The sequence below is a fragment of the Oryctolagus cuniculus genome, chromosome 6 (assembly GCF_964237555.1).
Source record: "Oryctolagus cuniculus chromosome 6, mOryCun1.1, whole genome shotgun sequence".
Classification (NCBI taxonomy): Eukaryota; Metazoa; Chordata; class Mammalia; order Lagomorpha; family Leporidae; genus Oryctolagus; species Oryctolagus cuniculus.
Genome location: NC_091437.1, coordinates 127045094 through 127066455, shown reverse-complemented (window position 1 = coordinate 127066455; position 21362 = coordinate 127045094). Strand labels below are relative to the sequence as shown.

At 48.3% G+C, this 21362-nt stretch overlaps 1 protein-coding gene across 5 annotated transcripts in view; it reads left to right on the top strand.

The window, feature by feature from the left end:
• Positions 1–21362, top strand: part of NCALD (neurocalcin delta) — a 432942-nt gene that overhangs the window by 388930 nt on the left and 22650 nt on the right. For all 5 annotated transcript variants that reach the window (XM_008255798.4, XM_070075374.1, XM_051843966.2 and 2 more), the window contains one exon: positions 18312–18708. In XM_008255798.4, coding sequence (XP_008254020.1) covers positions 18331–18708 — 378 coding nt within the window. In that variant the 5' untranslated portion in view covers positions 18312–18330. The remainder of the gene's footprint in view (positions 1–18311; positions 18709–21362) is intronic.

Sequence of the window (21362 nt, the reverse complement as noted above, 5' to 3'; positions counted from 1 at the left end):
GAGGAGTGAGGCTGTCAACAGTCACCCATCCAAAACAGAGTCAGACCCCATTGCAAGAGGCCTGACGTTGGAATGGCGTTTGGTGGAAGCGAGCGTCGAGGCATGACTTAGAAGCAAGAGGGAGCCTCGGTCTGTGGCCAGAGCAGAGATGAATTGTGATTCTAACAGGCCTGGGTTCCCAGGCTCCCACGGTGCAATGGCAAGGCCTGCCTTCCACCCAAGCACAAGGACATCTAAAGGAGAGGGTGTTAGAGGGAGCCGCGGGTGTGTGTGTGTGTGCATGCTAGGGGTAGCAAACACACACGCGAGATCCTCAGTTACATTATTCCAGTTAAAGAACAGTTTCTGTTTTGTTTAGGATAAGCCTGCCCATCAATATCTGGGACATTTCTATCCTAAAATAGTATTTGTGTTTATCTGGAATGCAAGTGTGACCGGGCATCCTGTATTTTACCTGGCAATTCTAGTGAGCCCTTAAATAACCCTGCAACCCCTGGGAGGGCTGGTGGGAGGTGGGAGACAATAGCAGAACATTTCTCCCCAGGCAAAATCGAGCACTCTCCTGCGCCGTCTGAGGGCACGCTGGCTGGCGCCACCCTTCTCCCGGGGGTGCTATAGAGTATGCGCCTTCACACAGGGCTCCGTGGTGCGTCGGGGGCACAGCTTAGCTGCCCTTCATAAACATTCTTGTTTGGCTGCCAGACTCAGCCAGAGGCTGCTTGCTTAAAAACCCCCATGCTTGCCTCTCTGCTGCCGCTGCTGTCTGGGTAGCCTCTGGACATGACGGATGGACGGATGGCCTGGATTGTATTCTCTTCGGTCCTTGTTACTGCCTCCGCTCTTGCATTGGTCATTTCCTGCATTTTTCTCCCTAGTGTCCACCTCCCCGCTCCCTCTCGCTCCGTTCCCCTGTCCCTATAGGTGTTTGGACAGCTCCTGATTTCTTTTCATTGCATGATGGATATTATTCCAGCTGCCTCGGGCCCGGGGAAAGCAACGGTCACACTACAAACGATCTGATCTGTCCAGATTCTGCTTGGGAAGCACTGTGGCACAGACATGGGTGTCTGTGTAGAGTCCGAGTTGGGGGACAGAACGCACTCCTTACTGAGAGGAGATCTGTGATGGTCCTGCCTGGAGAACATTCCGTGGCCTAATTATGCAGCCTGGGTCCTTCAAGGGAAATCTGTCCCTTCCTTAATCTCCTTGATGACCTTGTTGGAAGAGGAGCTGAAATACCTGCCACTCCTGTGCAGTCAGAGCGTGTTAGTGCCTGACGCCGACTTCCTGGGCGTCAGCATCACTCTCCCTCCTGTCTTCCCACTGCCAGAGCCGTGTGCTTTGATCCAGAAGAGCAGAACCCCCTATCTGGGGTGGCACGGTGTGGTCACAGAAGAGCATGTCTGACAGTGACAGTGACAGCTGATGCCTATTAAGAGTGCACTATAGCCGGCGCCGCGGCTCACTAGGCTAATCCTCCGCCTTGTGGCACCAGCACACCAGGTTCTAGTCCCGGTCGGGGCGCAGGATTCTGTCCCGGTTGCCCCTCTTCCAGGCCAGCTCTTTGCTGTGGCCAGGGAGTGCAGTGGAGGATGGGCCCTGCACCCCATGGGAGACCAGGAGAAACACCTGGCTCCTGGCTCCTGCCTTTGGATAGGTGCGGTGCGCCGGCCGCAGTGCACCGGCCGCGGCGGCCATTGGAGGGTGAACCAACGGCAAAAAGGAAGACCTTTCTCTCTCTCTCTCACTCTCTCACTGTCCACTCTGCCTGTGGGGAAAAAAATGTGTACTATCAGCAGACAAGCGCTGGGGCCTGGGATACACCGTGAAACAAGACAGGACCCCGCCTGTAATTGAGTTGAGATCTGCCCAGAGACGCTGATGTTCAGCAAAGTGTATGAATAATTAATTCCAATTGTTGTAAGTGCTGAGGAGGAGGAGGACAAGGTGGGGCTCGAGCACTTTCGGGGAGATGTGGTCAGAGAAGGGAGGGGGGTGTTGCCATGGAGAGTGGAGAGCTGAGTGCGAATTAGGACAGGGAAGCAGCTGGTGGGAAAGGAGAGCATTTCAGATCTACAGCAGGGCTGCTGTGTGTAGGAGAGATCTGGGGGAGCAGCCACCAGAGCCGGAAGCCCCGGCAGAGCGAGGGACCTGGAGAATCCTTACTGCTCCTGGGGCTGCTGACTGCAGAGAGGAACCATGGAGAGCGTCGGGGAAAATGCATTCCCCCCTTTCTCTCAGTCCTCCAAGCAGCCATCTGGGAGAGGTGGTATTGCGCCTATCTTGCAGTAGAGACCACGGGGTGTCGAAGGACTTTCTCATGGTCGCACAAAGCAGTGCCACGGGCAGGACTTCGGTGTGGCTTTTCTGCCGTCATGTGCAGCGTTCACCCTACACGCCCGGCTGCTGCAAAGCAACAGGTGCAGAAGAGCCTCAAAGAAGTTGCTTCATGGTGTCCCGAGAGCCAGTGATGAGACTTCCCCCTTGCACATTCATATAATGGACAAGCTTTCATGTTGTAGCCAAGTCGGCCGAGACAGGGAGCCGTCATTTGGAACCTTCCAATAGGAAAAACCATTCATTCGAAGATACCAAAATTGCCCCCAGCCAGAGGTCTGGGGGAGGGTGGTTCTGCCCACACTCCCCTACAGCCATGGGCTGTGTGAATTTCTCATGACAGTTAGTTTCTCTAAGCCCCTCCTCCTTGGAGTAAAATCAAGCTATTGTAGCCCTCACACCAATTCTACAACATAATAGTGAAGATGAAAAAATAATACAACTGAAAATGCCCTGAATGGCTTCCAAAATCCCAGATCCCTGTCATTTCTCTGTCTTGTGGAGGACATTATTTTTAAGGAATAATTCCTTCTGAGCCAGGAGACAGTAGCTGTTAAACATGTCTCCCGAATAAATAAACACAATTAAGAACTATTCTTAGACTCCATGGAGGGGCTAGAATCAATTCTCCCAGGGCATTGTGGGCGGCGAAGGACAGCTGAGAGACTGCCACTCCTCCCGTCCCTCCTGTTGCTGGTGAGGTGACAGGACCTGCACGACCACCGTCCACCTATTTGCTTCCCGTCCAGGAGGGCCCACTGGTCTGACCGGAAGCCAAAGCGGTATTTCCATGTTTGAAGGGATAAAGTGGCGCCTTGAGCGAAGCAGACATTTATTGCTATTGGAACTCCTCCGAAGTCTGCCCCGTTAGCGTCTGGGCTGAGGGCAGCGGGAGGAACTGTTGACCGTCCAGGGCTCCGTTCTCTTCCCGTCTCGGCAGCAGCCCGGGTCCAGCACCCAGCCCCTGCGGTGGCCAACTAGGGCCGCACTACTGCAGCGGTCTGTCGGCCCAGCGGGGTGAGGAGGTGATGGCGAGGGACATGCGCACTTCATCGGAAGCCCGGGCTTCGGGCACTCCCCACATTTCTTTGCTGGGGACGACTCCGCAGTGTCTGCAAGCCTGGCAGTGACCATCTAGAGTGGTCTCTGTCCACGTTGCCAGGGACACGGGAAGTATGTAAGGTAAGCCACCTCCAGGTGCCCACTGTCGGGGAGGGGGTGGACGTTAGCCACTCCCTGGACTAGAAGTAGCCAGGAAAGGAGCTGTCCCAAGAAGTTGAGTACCCTGCACTAGCAGTAGGGTGCAGTTTAGGTCCACGGATCTCTAGGCAATGCCATGATTCAAGGGTTCTCTGTGGAGAGCAGGACGGGGGTGCCTCCTAGGTGCTAGAGTAGCAAATGCAAACTCACGTGGGTGTCCCTGTAACTGGGGCAGCCCGGAGGGAGTGGGGTGCGATTTGTTATGAACACTTCCTGAGACGTGTGGTTAGGATATAAAGGCTGTAGAGAGAATGGCTTAGTAGAGAATTCAGAAGGCAGGGGCTGGAGGTACATCGAGAACCTCTTTGTAGGGGCGGGTGTTGTGGACAGTGGGTTAAGCCACTGCCTGGGATGCCACGTCCCATGTCAAAGTGCCTGATCCGAGTCCCAGCTCCTCTTCTCTTCCTATCCAGCTGCCTACTGATGCCCCTGAGAGGCAGCAGATGAGGGCCCAAGCACTTGGGTTCCTGCCACCCATGTGGGAGATCTGGGTGGAGCTCCTGGCTCCTGTCTTCTGCCTGGCCTAGGCCTGGCTGTTGCAGTCATTTGGGAAGTGAACCAGGGGACGCAAGATCCCTGTCCCCCTCCACCTGTCTGACCCCCCCCCCCATCCACCTTTCTCTTTCTTTCTCCATATCTGTCTCTCCAACTTGAAAGAAATGAATAAATCTTTAAAATAAATTCTGCCCAAGGACTTCAGCAACTCTGACTCTGAAGTAAATGACAAATGAATAAAAGGAAAGTAAAGTCAACCTAAATGTTTCTCAAGGGGAGATGAACAAACCTCATGCAATGGAATACCTGCAACTTTAAGCCTCATGTTAGTAACCATTGTATTTTTGTACCTCATTCAATGCTTGGCACAAGATCAGCCCTCAAAATTTCTGCTGGATCAGTCAATGAGTGAAAATTCAGTAGTTTAAAAGGTTGAGAAATATCCATGTGTGTAACATTGAGGCATGTCCACAATATGTTTAAAGTGAATGTGAAAGTTAAAGCATATGTATTTAAATGTTTAGGGGGATATAGATATTCACACCTATCAACAGTGATTGGTGTCTTTCTAAAAAATATTTTCCATTTTTTGATTTGTAAGTAGTAGTTTTCTAGGGAGTGCTATTGTATCACAATGAGGGTGTTTAATCTCTTATTTTTAAAAATGTTTACTTTTGACTCCTTGAACAACAGAGCAGCAGAGAGAGAGATTTTCCATCTTCTGTGTCATTCCCCAAATGCCCACAATAGATGGGGCTGGGCCACACTGAAGCCAGAACCTGAACTTCACCCAGGTATCCCATGTGGGTGGATGCATTAGTGGGGAGCTGATCAAAAGAGGAAGATACAGAACTCAAATTGCAAGTTTCATATGGCATGAGACGGCTTCCTGCTGAGCCACAAACTTACCCTGATTTCTTATTTTTAACATTATTACTTAGACTTCTTAAAAATAAGATGTATGATCAAAACAGAAATTCGTATTTCCACAGTTTGGGGAGGAGCGGAGGGTTGTTGTTAGATACTGTTCTGTTCAGATTCTTATCAGAAATGCACATTTTGGGGCCAGTGTTGTAGCACAGCGGGTTTAGCCACAGCCTACCATGTCATCATTCCATGTGGGCGCCAGTTCGAGTCCCAGCTTCTCCACTTCTGATCCAGCTCCCAGCTAATGTGCCTGATAAAGCAATGGAAGATGCCCAAGGGCTTGGGCCCCTGAGCTCCTGGCTCAGCCCTGGCCTTGCAGCCATGTAGGGAGGAGGGGACCAGCAGATGAAAGATCTGTTTCTCTATGTCTCTGCCTCTCTGTAACTCTGACTTTCAAATACATAAATAATTTTTTACAAAAAAAATGCTAAATTTCTTTATAAGGAATGCATGTTTTGTTGACGTGAATGTGGTTGCACTTCATATTTATGGAAATAAAACTTGGAGAAGTGCCCAAGGCCAGGCCCTCTGCAGTCTGAAGTGCATGCCGTATACAACAAAGTCTCAGATATTTTGGAAACAGTAATCCCTGCTCTCCCGGGGTGGGGGAGGTGGGGAGGGAAGATGATTTCCTGGGCTTTATCTCAAACCCTAGAGAAAGCAAAAGGAAGAGTGAATTGGGTTGTGGTGACTTCCTACTCACCAGATTTTCTGTAGTAGATCAGTTTTGTTTTGAAACCCACTCAGCCCTCCAGAGTGGGAGGAAGGGCCGGGGCATCCCCTCGGCCACCTTGGCTATCCTAATGAGGAAGGGGGCCACAGGACAAGCAGTGCCTCGAGAACATCCTCAGGCAACTGCAGCAAAGCCATCGGGAGATGCAGATGGGTTGCAAGCCTCATTTCCAGGCAGCAGAGGGAGGCTATTCCAAGGTCAAGGCTAAGTTAGTGGGATTGTGGTATAACTCTTCAGTTCTTCCTCTGGAATATTTTAATTGTTTTCTTGATTCACTGCTGCATTTTATTTCCTCATTTGCCTGTTATACATAAATTGGATGTTTCAACAAGCTCATGGAGCATGGAATTAAAATATTTTAAAAATGCATTTGAAAGGCAAAGAGATGTCTTCCATCTACTGATTCACTCCTCAAATTCCCACAGTTGCCAGGGATGGGCCAGGCCAAGCAAGGAGCCTAGAACTTAGTTTGGATTTCCCATGTGGGTGACAGAGATCCAAGCACTTGAGACATCACCTGCTACCTTCTAGTGTATACTAACAGGAAGCTGGAACTAGAAGTGGAGCCAGGACGTGGGCCTAGGATTTCTGATATGGACACAAGCATCCCACATAGAGTCTTAACTACTGCCTAAATGTGTGCCCCAGACGCTTGTTTGATGCAAAAAAAAAGTTTGAAATCTGTGCATACAAGTGGTTTCAAAAAGTTTGTGTTTTGAAACACTATGCATAGGTTTCAAAATTTTTGTACAAAAGTGAACTTATATTTTAGTTTCATTTTCCACTGAGTCTTCGAAGTCACCTTATATGTCCGTTTGTGGGTACAGTCTCTTTCCAAATTCCCATTGCAGAGACACTCTGAAGCAGTGTGCTCTTGACTCATGATTTTGTGACAGTGAGAATCAAAGACAGCTGACCTAGAAGTGACAGTGTAGGGTGTTGGCCACTGGTAAAATTCAGGGGGTTAAAATCCCTGGTGTCTAAGCCATGATAAATGAATGCTCACTCCTCTCTATACGTACATTTCATAATTTCCTTCCTTACATTTGAAGAACCCTTTTCTAGTTACGTTTTCTTTCTTTTTTTTTTTAAACTATTTTTTTTTTTTTAATTTGAGAGGTAGAGTTATAGACATTGAGGGGGAGAAACAGAGAGGGAAAAAGATCTCCCATCTGCTGGTTCGCTCCCCAAGGCCACTGCTGCTTTCCCAGGCCATAGCAGAAAGCTGGATCAGAAGAGGAGCAGCTAGGATTGAACCAGCGCCCATGTGGGAGGCTGTTGCTTCTGGCAGAGAATTAACCTACAGCACCACAGCACCGGTCCCCTCTAGTTATGTTTTCATCATTTAGACTTTGCATTGGTTGAAAATTCAGAGCAGCTTTTAGTGGACAAGTTACACTGCCCCAAATTAGGCAACCATTGTAATGAACCTGTCTGGATCCACTGTAGGGCCCGCGTTCCCTATTGCAGCCAAACTTGATTCAGCTGTTAGCATCTTGTCAATTCCGTTTTAGGAGACTTTGGTGTCATTTGCATTGAGACTTTTCTCCCGAGTTCACCAGGCTGTCCAGGGTAAGTTGTGGACTTTTCCTGGAAAATCTAACTCTGGGCTCTGAGGAAGTAAGTCCAAGTTTCCAGAATCTTATGAGGAATCACAGCAATGCAGTGGTTCAGATGGTTTCCTCCACAGACACAAAATATGAAACAGGAGGCACAGGGATTCCAAAAATCATTCACTCACCGCCATTGCCTTTCCCTGTGTGTCGTTGTTACTCGCTATTTCTTTGTCAATTGAAAATTGACTTCATATTTTAGATGCCTGGTCGTACTTCATTGGTGATTTGGTATTTTCTCTTGTATATATTTCCGTTGCCATCTGTGGTCAGTCATAACCTCGGATTTATTAACTGAACCCTGGGAGACTGGAAATGGTCCCCAAGAAGTTGGGAAACATTGTCCTTCTCAGAGTAAACCATGAATAATAGGACGCTGATGCTTGATAGGATAGGTGTGTGTGCACATAAGGAGTGCAGAAGCCCTTAAAAGGTAAGAGATGGAACTTGTAGGAGGCTAGGGTCCCTGCAGCAGAAGGGGCCCTGAGGGAGAAGTCAGAGAGCGGTTCACACAGAGTCTCATGGACGAAAGGGAAGAGCCTGGACCTGATTGCAAGTGTGGGAGCCTTTGTAGATCTTCAATCAGAGGAATCATGGTATGACTTGTGAGTTTTAAAGTTCTTCTCATTCAATATTTTTAGAAACATAGAGAGCTTCCATCTGCTGGTGCTCTCCCCAAATTTCTATAACAAATGGGGCTAGGCCAGGCAAAGCCAAGAGCCAGAAACTTAATCTAGTTCTCCCATTTGGGTGGCAGGGAGGCAAGAACTTGAGCCATCACCTGCTGATTCCCAGCATGCACATGGACAGGCAGCAGAAGTCAAGGGCAAAACTGGAGCTTGAACCTAGGCACTCAGTCTGGGATACAGGCATCCCAACTGGTAACTCAACCACTAGGCCAAATGCCTGCCCCTGGTTGGTGTCTTGACAGGTCACTCTGGGAGGCTAAGTGGAGAGTAGGTTGGGATAGAGGTAGTAAGGGAGAGAAGGCCAGAGTAAAAAGTGGGGCTGTGGGAAGAGGGTGTTGTAGAAGACCAGGAAGGAGCTCATAGGAGTTTGGATTGAGGTGGTGACCATGGCAATGGTGAGAAGTGAATGGACTTGAGACAGAATGAACACCACATGCTAATGGAATAAAACCGGAAGGCATCTGAGGAGCCCTTAGGTTCAGAGTGAGCAGCTGGGGGGAAGCAGGTGTCTTACTGAGATGGGGCGAGAGGGGGCAGGATGGGGTGAAGGAGCGATCACAAGATTCAGAGAGGGCATGAAAAGCTGTAATTCTTATTTGTTGCATGGTATTGAGCACTTTCCATATGCAGTCTATTTTTTAAAGATTATTTATTTATTTAAAAGGCAGAGTTAGAGAAGGAGAGAGAGAGATCTTCCATCTGTTAGTTCTTATCTCCAAATGGCCACAATGGCCAGGGCCGGGCCAGGCCAAAACCAAGAGCTTTCTCTGGGTCTCCCATGTGGGTTCAGGGGCCCAAGTATTTGGGCCATCTTCTATTGCTTTCCCAGGCACACTAGCAGGGAGCTGGATCAGAAGTGGAGCAGCCAGGACTCAAACCAGCACCCATACAGGCTGCTGGCACTGCAGACAATGGCTTAACCCCCTGGGCCACAGCGCCGGCCCCTCAATGCTCAGTCTTTAGCTGGGCAGAAAGGGCACAGTCTTGACAAAGGCATGGTCTCAGCCTCTGTCCCTAACCGCTGACCTCTCCTTCCCTCTCCTTTACTGGCTCACTCTTATCTCTGAGTCTCAATGTCACAGTGATTGAGGAGTCCATCCACACTCCATGCTTTCCTGGGGCTCTCAGCCAGTCTTTGGCTATAGCACTGTTTGTCTACTGATAACTCCCTGGACCTTTCGCTCTAATTTTAGACCTAGAAATCCAGCCACCTGGGGGACATCTCCAGTTGTGTTCTAACTAGAATCTCAGAATTCACAAGTGTACAACTGAGCATTGATGCCCACATCTCTGCCTCAGCCCCAGCCCTGCTTCCCCTGCGTTTTCTCCATTTCTGTAGATGTCAACTTCATCCTTCCCCTTGCTCAGGACAACACCCTGGAGCCAGGCTGCATTGCTCTTGGTTTTTGTTTTTGTTTTCCCCACATGCTTCATCTGAACCACCACCCAGTCCTGCTGATTCTACCTTCCAGTGGTATCCAGAATCCAACCCCTCGTCCCCTCCTCCGCAGCTCCCCCATGGCTCCTGCCACCAGCGTCTCTTGCCTGAATCATTGCAAGGTCTCCTAACTTAGCTGCCTCTGCCTTTTCCCACGCAGCAGCCAGAGCGATCCTGGTAGAACCTAAATCCCTTATTACTTCTCGGCTGAAATCCCAGCAGTGGCTCTGTCTCACGTGGAGTGAAAATGCAAGTTCTGTGATCACCTCCAGGTCCGCACCATCTAGCCTCCCGTGACCATAGAACCTCATCTCCTTCACTCTGCCACGCCCTCTACTCCAGTTAGTCACACCCTACATCACTGCACAGTTCCAGGTAGACCCTTCCCATTGGCCATTCTTGCTGCCTGGAGTACTCTCTTCCCAGCTGACTCCATGACTCCACCCGCTGTCACTTTCTCTGGTCTTTTTCATTATAACTCTCTCAATGGGACCTTCCCTGGATGCTTTTGTTAAATGTATGTGCCCAACAAACCACCCTGGCATTCGCCAGCCCCCTGTTCTTTTCTGTGTGGCACATGCCCACCTAACATCTCTCTTGGTTACTTGCTTTTACATATGCCCTTTACTGCCGGATTGTAAGCTCCATGACTGTAGGGATGTTTGCCTGGTGTTTCCTTGTGAATGCCCAGTGCCTCGAGTGGAGCCTCACTCCTGGTAGGCACTTGTTACCTCTATGTGGAAGGAACATGTTCCACCAGGAGGTTATCTGGCCCCACTTGTATATGTTTTTCTGACTTTTACGGAACTTGGCATTTCCATATGTGCTTTGTTCGTGGAGCTTGTAGGGCAAAGCGGCAGAACCAGTGGACAAGCACGCAGCAAGCCAAGCTCATGGTTTGATGCTGTCATTCACAAGGTGTGTGACTTGGAACAAGTCCTTGAACCTCTCCGAGTTTTCCCCTCTTTGTATATCAAATGGAAAAGCCTGCCCTGCCTGTCACGTAGGGTTACGGTGAAGATTCAAAGGAATAGCATATCAGGGGCCATTGGATTCATCCGTCCTTGTGTTGTCATAACAAAATGCCTGGGGCCGGCTCACTTTCTTTATACAGAAAAGAGATTTATTCACGATTTGGGAAGCTGAAAGCCCTACATAGGCTTCTGGTGAGGCCCCTGGAGAGGGCCTTCTTACGACACAACGTGACCTTGGCATCACAGCAGGAGTGCATGTGAGAGGGCAAGATGGGATGCAGGAGGCCAGGGAGGGGCCAGGCTCACTCTGCCACGGCAGCAACTCCCCTTGCAACAAGAAGTAAGCCACTCCTATGAGACCAGACCCACTCACCTGTGACAGCATGAATCCATTTGTGAGACCAGAGTACCTGTGACCTCACTACCTCTCGTGAGGCCCCACCCCTCAGAGGTTCCACCATCTCCATGTCACCGTGCCAGCCACCAAGCTCCTAGCATGCAAACTTTGGGGAGCAAACCACAGCCAGCAAGAATAACCTGCTGTTTTCATTTACCATGGAGCCTGGCCTGACTCAGTGCTGGAGTTTCATATATATAGTTAGATCTTTTAATTCTCATGTCAAATCAATGAGATATGAATCTGTATTATTTTAAAGATTTATTTATTTGAAAGGTAGAGTTACTGGGTCTCTTCCCCAAATGGACACATTAGCCAAGGCTGGGCTGGGCCAAAGCCAGGAGCCAGGAGCTTCCTCTGGGGTCTCCCAAGTGGATGCAAGGGCCCAAAGCCTTGGGCCATCTTCCATTGCTTTTCCCAGGTGCATCAGCAGGGAGCTGGATCAGAAGTGGAGTGGCCAAGACTTGAACTGGTGTTCATATGGGATGCCAGTACGTAGATGGTGGTTTAACCCGGTGTGCCACAGTGCCAGCCCCAGCCCCGAATCCATATTATTGAACTCACTGTCCAGATGAAAAAACAGGTGCACCAAATTCAAGCAATTACTCAGCAGCAAGTAAACAGTAGAGCTGGGCTTTGAACCCAAGTGTTTTGTTCTGTGTCCTGAGCTTTTCTATGCTATGTCTTACTGGCACAAGGTCAATGTTTTAATAACCGAATGGAGTAATGAAAAAGATTTGACCTGAGGTGCAACTTTTGTCTCCAGACCAGTATTTCTTTTTTTTTTTTTTTTTTTTTTTTTTTTTGACAGGCAGAGTTAGAGAGAGAGCGAGAGAGACAGAAAGGTCTTCCTTCCATTGGTTCACCCCCCAAATGGCCGCCATGGCCGCCACAGCCAGGGCACTGCATGGATTCAAAGCCAGGAGCCAGGTGCCTCCTCCTGGTCTCCCATGGGGTGCAGGGCCCAAGCACTTGGGCCATCCTCCACTGCACTCCCGGGCCACAGCAGAGAGCTGGCCTGGAAGAGGGGCAACCGGGACAGAATCTGGAGCCCCGACTGGGACTAGAACCTGGAGTACCAGTGCTGCAGGCGGAGGATTAGCCAAGTGAGCCGCGGCGCCGACTCCAGGCCAGTATTTCTGTTGCGTGCTAATTAGTGTAGCATTTCCTTGACATGATTCACTGCTGCCTTCCTTCAGTTCCTGTTTTCTTGAAGGAAAAGGTAGTATGGGGCGATTCTCTGTCTCCCCCCACCAATTCCTCCCCTCCTCTCCTCTTCCAGCCCCACTGCCCTGCCGCTACCCCCACCACAGGCACGAACCCCTATCATACGTCTCTCGAGATTTTCTCGAGTCCAGATGGGGTCTCGTGTTCAGGCACAGTGCTTAGCAAAGCGTTGGCAGTTGCTTCCTGAAACAAATCCTGGACTACATGGCAAACACTTGCTTCCCACATCCCTTATCCCAGGCTCTTCTGCCTTGTTTGTGTTTTGGTCTTTCTGCGCTAATGATTCTGTAAGTGTGGTTTAATTACTGTTTACTGACAAATCGCTCCACATGGATCAGTCTTGGTGGGAGACTTTCTAAGGCAAACACAGCTAATAAAGGAGAAGTACTTTTTAAACCTTGGGGAAGGAACTGAAGTTTGGTTTCAAAGACATGGTGCTGTACACATGCAGAGAAACCAATCATTCTTTGAGAGTAGATTTAAATCTCAAAACGGCAATCTCCCCCTCCCCCCACCACCAAGGCCAGACACAGTGATTTTTGTGCATTGGCAATCTGATTGAAGGCCGCTCCAAAGAGCTGTGTTCTAAAGCCCTCCCCAAAGGGAAGGCTCGGAATTCCTTGTAAATTCCACTCACTGTAAACTTCTGCATTATGTATGACCTCAAGGTTCTGAATGCTGGCCATGGGCAAATTGCCAGCTTAGCCACTGAGGGACACTTTTAAAATTCAAATACAAACCAGCCTCTCTGGCTTCCCTGTCTTTTTCCTCTGGGGAAGATAAGATGCACATGAGGAAGGTTCAGTTTAGGCATTGTCTTTGCTGCATTTTGTAGTTAGTGTTTAATTTGACTCTTCTGTGAGAAGTATTTGCATGGTTCTGCATCAAGATTACTGTAGCTGCTGACCATGCCGGCAGGAGGGCAGCTTGTTCTCTGTATTTCTGGGATGACTGTTTACTAGGCTACTTCAAAAAGTTTCTGGAAAATGGAAGCAAGGGCCCAGCCTTGTGACATAGTGAGTTAAACCGCCACCTGCAACTCCTGCATCCCAAATGGGCACCAGTTCAAGCCCTAGTTGCTCCACTTCTGATCCAGCTCCCTGCTAATGTGTCTGGGAAAACAGCAGAAGATGGCCAAAGTGCTTGGGCCCCTGAACCCATATGTGACCAAGTGAAGCTCCTGGCTTCAGCTGGCCCAGCCCCGGCCATTGTGGCTATATGGGGAGTGAATCAGCAAATGGAAGGTCTCTCTCTCTAACTCTGCTTTTCAAAGAAAGAAATCTTCTTTTAAATGGAATTAAAAGATAGGCTTATTTTTGTGCAAAAGGTTTTTGAAACTTAAACAAGCTTTTCATAATGTGTTTTCCATAAGCTTTTTTAAAAACTCTTTCTTTGAAAGGCAAAGACACATAGTCTTCCATCTGCTGATTCACTCCGCCAGATGCCTACAATAATTGGGGTTGGGCCAGGCAAAAGCCAGGAGCCTGGAACTCAATCCAGGTCTCCAGTGTGGGTGGAAGGAACTCAAGTGCTCAGACTATCACCTGCTGTCTCCCAGAGCATACTATTAGCTGGACGCCAAGTGGAATAACCTGCATTGAACGAGGCACTCCAATGTGGGATGCAGGCATCCCAAGCAGTGGCTTGAAATAGCCACGCCAAATGCTTACTCTTTCCATGAACTTGAAGGCCCTCATGAGCAAGAGCAGAACCAGATTCTGCCTCCAATGCAGAACTCAGAAACCAAAATCATTCAAACTTGTCATTGAATCTGGCTCGCTCACTCACTCCTCAGCACTTCCCAGCTGTGGGTGTTCTGAGAAGTCTGAAAGCCCAAGACTGCCCCGTGGGCTATCTCCTTAGGGAGGACAGCAGACAGGTGATGCAGTCCGCATATGAAAAATGCTACGACCAAGTCTTTTTTTTTTTTTTTTTTTTTTTGACATGCAGAGTGGACAGTGAGAGAGAGACAGAGAGAAAGGTCTTCCTTTTGCCATTGGTTCACCCTCCAATGGCCACCACGGCCGGCGCACTGCGGCCGGCACACCGCGCTGATTCGATGGCAGGAGCCAGGTACTTATCCTGGTCTCCCATGGGGTGCAGGGCCCAAGCACTTGGGCCATCCTCCACTGCACTCCCTGGCCACAGCAGAGAGCTGGCCTGGAAGAGGGGCAACCAGGACAGAATCCATCGCCCTGACTGGCGCCACAAGGCGGAGGATTAGCCTAGTGAGCTGCGGCGCCGGCTACAACCAAGTCTTAACTACAGGGTAGGCTTCAGTGTGCTAATGCCCTCCTCCTTGGGGCAAAGAGCCTGCTTTTCCAAGATGGCTATTCCATATTTGCATATTGTAGTTGCCTTTCTATCAGTCATTTTTCAGTTGTTTCTTTCCTCAATCATCCACCAAATGCCTCTAGGAGGGTCCTGGAGAGACAAAGCAACCTCCATGGAGACCCTGCCTGGAGGGGTAATGGTGCAGTAAGAGGGAGGCAGACATGAGCAGATAAATGCACATTCAAAAATTGAAAATACGAGCGCAGAGACACTTTATGAGAAGGGACTTGTCTTGACCGTGCTGAAAGCATAAGACTTCAGAACTAGGAGCTCAGGTCAAACAGCAGCTGCTTTGCCAGTCACTGATGGCACCCCTGTCCCCTTTGGCTTGGGCCACCTTTCTAGTTAGTCTCTCTGCACTCACCGTCCACTCCTCTGGCTCCATAGGAGGGATTTCTCTCGTAATGTCCCTGCACTGCCACTGCCATTACTGTACACACACAACTGAGTGTCCCTTAGGGAAGGAGGAACCATGTCTTACTCCTGGCACCCACAGCACCATAGTAAGCATGGTGGACACTGAGTGCCCCTATGAATCGAAAGAAGGTGGTGATAGATATTTCCACTCCTGATAAGAGTTGCCCTTAATTGCCGCCCTATGTTAAGTTAAACAATAGATAACAAAAGTGTAAGCATAAGTGTTTTTAAAGTGTAAACAGAATGAGATGTGCAGGTGTGTCTCACCTTATGACAGTGTTATGTCCTGATTAACCCCTGGAAGGTGAAACTATCCTAAATGAGAATATAATGAATGCACCCAACCTGGATGTCACAGCTTCGCAACACAGTCCACTGTGGAGGGCTGTGGTTTCCCCTGGTGACCGTGAGGCTGACTGCAAGTCACAGCTGCTGCCTCTGCTCAACATCAGGAGAGAGGATGGTGCTTCATGTTGCCAGCCCCAGAAAAGATCGTATTTCAGAATTCACAGTACGGTTCCCACTGAATGTGTATGGCTTTCACAGCATCATAAAATCAAAAAGTCATTAAAAAGGAGTGAATGCTCCAACATGGGAAGCAGTCCACACAACGGACTTATAGAGTAACAGTCACTTTAAATAGCACTCTGACCTCAAAAATCAGCCCTTAAGATATTCTGGTCTGGCTGAAAAGCCCATGAGCGCATTTCAGGCATGGAAAGCCAAGACATTGTAGCAAAAAAATGTCCAACATGAAGGACCTCAGTGGGTGAGACCCCAGTGAAAAGAAGTGGTCATCAGAGAAGGAGGTACTTTTTCTCTGAAAGGAAGAAAGAACTTCCACTGTGCTTATGGCCTTGTCTAAATACTGATTTGGAGTTTGTGCATTCAAAAGGTTTCCATAGCCTTGGCAGCTCATGTCAAGAGCCTTGGGTGATCACTGATGTCATACATAAGAGTGCTAGTTGTTAAATTAACAAGAGTCACTGTGCACTAACTCCCCATTCAGGACCTCTGTCCTCAAAGAGTTGTATTATGAGAGTTAACAGTAAAACTTGTTCTAAAAGATTTATTTCATTTTAGTGTATTAAGTGGAGAATATTCTTATAACTCTTAGTTATGCCTAAGTGTCTAACTCCATTGCTTGTTTTCTTAGGTGCTTCCTTAATTAATGATAAAATTCATTCTCAAGGGCTTACTTTCTTTTAATGTATTAAGTGGAGGATGGTCTGATGTCTCATAAGTGATAGTTATGTCTAAATGCTCATAAAAGATGTATCATTCTTGGGTACTTCTTTAAAATTAAATTTCTATAAAAGTGAAATTAACTTTGAGATGCAATGACTATGAATAGCCCTTGTCTCTACTGTTGAACAGATTTTTTTTTCATGCAAATTGTTGAACTCTTTACTTAGAGTTGGTCTTCTGTGTATAAACTTAATCCAAAATGGATCTTAGTGGAGAATGGGACTGGGAACTGGGGGTGGGGGGTGGGGGGTGGGAGGGCAGGTATGGTGGGAAGAACCACTATATTCCTAAAGTTGGACTTATGAAATGCATGAAGTTTGTATTCCTTAAATAAAAGGTTTCTTTGGAGGAAAAATTATTTAAAAAATGAAATATATAATAAACCAAGAAAATTTTTTTAAAAGTCAATAAGTTGGAGTACTGGGGTCTGATTCCAAGCTCCTGCTCCTTACTCTAGTTTTCCACTGCTGCAGACCCTTGGAGGCAGCAGTGATGGCTCAAGTCACAGTCAGTTGGGAGACTGGGATTCAGTTCCTGGGCTCCTGGCCTGGGTGTTGCAGACATTTGGAGAGTAATCAGCAGATAGGAATCAATCTCTCGCTCTGTCTCTGTCTCTATCTCTCCCCTTCTACCTCTCTCCCTTCCTCCCTCTCAAATATATAGATTTATTTTTAAAAAGCCACACAGTATGGACTGTCTGTATATTAATAGCCTATTTCAGTAAGCATGCATACAAAAGACCTGGAAGAACTCACACTCAGATGCTAACCATGATTTATCTATTTGAGAGTTTCAACAGATGTTGGCTCTTTTCTTGATGCGTCACTGAGTTGTTTTACTATTTTCCTAGGGATGTGTGCTACTGTTAGGATAAGAAAATACCAGGTTATTTGCATTTTAAGAAGGAAAGCTTGGCCTGTTTCATAAGCCCAATACTGAGACATAAACAACTTTATGAAACATCCTCTTTTTCATCTAAAACCTAATGATGGCAGTGATTTATGCTGTGGATTTAAATAACTGAATTGGCTTGATCGTGTTTAGTGCTCTTAGATAGAGCTTCTCCTGTTTTCCTTCCTGTATGGTTATGATATTCAGAAAGTACCAAGAAGCCTTTTTCTTGGAAATAGTCCAGCAACAAAACATGCTAAATCACTTCTTGGTCTCACTCTTCCTTTGCCTCTCCTTTAATTCTCCCTGTTAGTACTTGGATTACAAGTTAAAACCAAGCCTATTATTCAAATGTTTGTTTATTTGTATTTGAAAGGTGGATACAGAGAGGGCGAGTACACATCCATTCAGTGGTTCACACCTCTAAAGTCTGCAATAGCCAGATGGGGGCAAAACTGAAGCCAGGAACCAGGAACTTAATTCATGTGTCCCACGTGAGTGGCAGGGACACACCTACTGGAGCCATCCTTCGCAACCTCCCAGGGTATGTGTTAGCAGGAAGCTGGAGCTGGAAGCGGAGCCTGGACGTGAATCCAGGCACTCCAATATGAAGGTGTCTTAGCTATTGGGCCAAACGCTCATCCTTTTAGCCTTTTTTTTTTTTTTTTTTTTTTTTTTTGTACAGGCAGAGTTAGAGAGAAAGGTCTTTCTTTTCCATTGGTTCACCCACCAAATGGCCACTACGGCTGGCACGCAGCGCCAATCCAAAGCCAGGAGCCAGGTTCTTCCTCCTGGTCTCCCATGCGGGTGCAGGGCCCAAGCACTTGGGCCATCCTCCACTGCCTTCCCAGGCCACAGCAGAGAGCTGGACAGGAAGAGGAGCAACTGGGACAGAATCCGGCACCCCGACCGGGACTAGAACCCGGGGTGCTGTCGCCACAGGCAGAGGATTAGCCAAGTGAGCCGTGGTGCTGGCCCCCTTCTAGCCTTTTGATATCCAGTGTCTGCCTCTTACAAACTGATAGACCGTAACTAAGTCAACAGTTAATTCATTCTGTCTCTCTTCTCCTCCGCCTCCCCCTCCCCTCCTGCTCTCAGGTTAGCTCTGAATAGAAGAAACACCAGTTTCCCAGTCAGTTGTATTTTTTGCTAAATACCTTCTACCAGTCTGTCTTTCCACCATTTTCTTTGGCCAACAGCTATTTTGGAAAAACCTAGACAGTGTAGTGTTTGCTTTCTTTTCCTTTTTCCCAAAGCAACCATCACAAGGTGTGGAGTGCACCCCTAAAGAACGCTCTAGAATCCACCTGTCTTCTCGTGTCTCTCTGCAGTTGAACTCGCACTGCCGAGATGGGCAAGCAGAACAGCAAGCTGCGGCCGGAGGTCATGCAGGACCTGCTGGAGAGCACCGACTTCACGGAGCACGAGATCCAGGAGTGGTACAAAGGCTTCTTGAGAGACTGCCCCAGCGGACATTTGTCCATGGAAGAGTTTAAGAAAATCTACGGGAACTTTTTCCCTTACGGGGACGCTTCGAAATTTGCGGAGCACGTGTTCCGCACCTTCGACGCCAACGGAGATGGGACGATAGACTTTAGAGAGTTCATCATAGCCCTGAGCGTGACATCGAGGGGCAAGCTGGAGCAGAAGCTCAAGTGGGCCTTCAGCATGTACGACTTGGACGGGAACGGCTACATCAGCAAAGCAGAGATGCTAGAGATTGTGCAGGTATGTAGCGTGGGCCCTTGTGAAGGGGACAAGCGCCCGGTCACAGGGCAGGCTTGGAAGGTACACGGGGTAGCATGGCAGGGAGGCTGCAACTGTTGGGTCCCCCAGGCTTTTTATCTGGCTCACCCAGGGCTTTTGTCAAGTTTGAACCCACACAACCACCCAGAGATGGGCATGACAATCTATGTTGGTTGGCATCTCTTGAAAGTTCGGGAGCTCTGCCAACATTGGGCCTACATTCTTACCTGTTATGTCATTGGGTATATTTGCGGGGACCCCCCCCCACACACACACACACATGACAGATGGGCAGAGGCTTTTGCCATGACCCCCATCCTAAAGTTGTCCATGATTATTCCTGCTACTCCATCAACCTATTACAAGGAGCTGCCTAGACTTGAAGGCTTTGGGGTTTGGGGCCCATGTCCTCTGGGGCGATGCTTAATACTCAAGCTTTGATCTGAGTTCAGAACTTCTACCTTTCAGTCACTGCCTCTGTGACTGTAACCAAGTTAGTTTGCTTAAGTGAGCCTCAGTATCCTCCTCTGTAAAATGGGTCTACCAGTGCCACCCTCTGAAGTCATGGGGATCTTTTCAAGATTAGTCGTGCTTCTCCGTGTTAAATTGCATGCACAGTGTCATCACGTAGAAAAGCTTATCACTGTCTCCAGCCTTCATCTGAAACTTTATTAGACTCTTGAATAAAGGCGGGTGTCTGGACTTTGCGTTCCATCCCATCAGAAATGCAAACTGTAGAGTGGAGAACTTCAGCGCTTTGGTGAGGAGCACCCTCTGTTTCCCTAAAGTACTCACCCAGAGTCACTTCCATCCCTGGAGAAGGAAAGGCTGTGGTGTTGCCTACATCTCCCTTGTTGCACCCATGCAAGCTTTGGGGAGGCGGGGGAGCAGGGTGAGGAGCTCTGTTTGTAGCCCTGATGGTCTGCTGAGCGGTGGTGGGGATCCTGGGACAAACCCAAGGAGGCAGACACAGGCTCAGGGGAGGGCCAGGAGGACCTCAGCTGTAGGCACGGCGGAGGACGAGGTGGGTGGGCAGCACCAGGGAGGGCTGGCTGCCTCTCACTGCCTTGGCAGGCGAGTGGGGCACAGGAGGGAAGCATCTGGCAGCAGACGCAGGCCTGACAGAGAGAGTGGGTGGGTGGCTTCCTGCAGGGCTCCGAGGCCAGCACTCATCCCAGAACATCTGCGCTGCTGAGCTGCAGAGGGAGAGTTGTGGTCGCTGGGAAAATCGGTGGCTCTTGGGTGGATGGAGGGACGGTGCCAGTCATGGTGAGAAGCCCATCACGGCCACCGTCATGCATGCAGAGCTATATAAGACTGGACTTAAAGCAGGAATCCACCTTCCAGCCAATGAGAAATACAACCTCTGTAGAATCCAGGGTTGCGTCGTTTTGATGGGGCACACCATGTATTTCCCTAAATCGCTCACAGGGAGAGAGAAGAAAAAAAATAAAAACTCTGGAAAGGTGAGGCTGGGAATGGAGGGATGCTCGCTTGCAGAGAACCTCGGGGAACCTGGTTGTGGGAGCTGGGGACGGAGCTTGAAGGAGACCTGCACTGCTGACCCGGGGTTGAGCCCTGGGGCCCAGGCCAGTGGGACCAAACCCACACGGGCAGCTCAAGTGGCAGCTGCAAGCCTTGGAGAGACACAGAAACAGGAATTCAAAAAGACCCCTCCTCCTGCAGGTCCTCCACAGGGTCTGCAACTTCTCCTCCCTCCTGGTTGGGTCACCAGTGACTTCATCCTCCGGGGCAGCTACTTGGAGTTGTGTTAACTCCATCTCTCAGAGATGTGTCTATCAGACAAAAATAAAATACCTCCCCCTTCCGCTGAGGATAAACATATGGAAAAAGATAACATCTGCTATAAAATTCTGAGCCATACAGAAAATTAAAAAAGAAAGCAATTTTCCATAATCTTACCCTACCCATGAAGAGAATCCCTGCTAATCATTTTTAATATACCTTTCTTTCCCATTCTATCTATTTAAAAATACCCAATTGATTTCATAATATGTATAAAGTTTTCTGTTTTGCCATTTTCACATAATATAACACAAGTATTTCTCATGTTATCAAAACTTTTCATAAAGGTATTTTAATGGCTATGTAATAGTCTTACAGTATATATTTTTTTCTTTTTTTATTTAGTAAATATAAATTTCCAAAGTACAGTTTATGGATTACATTGGTTCCCCCCGCCATAATTTCCCTCCCACTTGCACCCCTCCCATCTCCCTCTCCTTCTCCCATTCCATTCACATCAAGATTCATTTTCAATTATCTTTATATACAGAAGATCAATTTAGTATATATTAAGTAAAGATTTCATCAGTTTGCACCCACACAGAAACACAAAGTGTAAAAATACTGTTTCAGTACTAGTTATAGCATTACTTCACTTTGGACAACACATTAAGGACAGATCCCACAGGAGAAGTAAGTACACAGTGACTCCTGTTGTTGACTTAACAATTTGACACTCTTGTTTATGGCATCAGTAATCTCCCTAGGCTCTAGTCATGAGCTGCCAAGGCTATGGAAACCTTTTGGGTTTGCCGACTTTGATCTTATTCCCACAGGGTCATAGTCAAAGTGGAAGTTTTCTCCTCCCTTCAGAGAAAGGTACCTCCTTC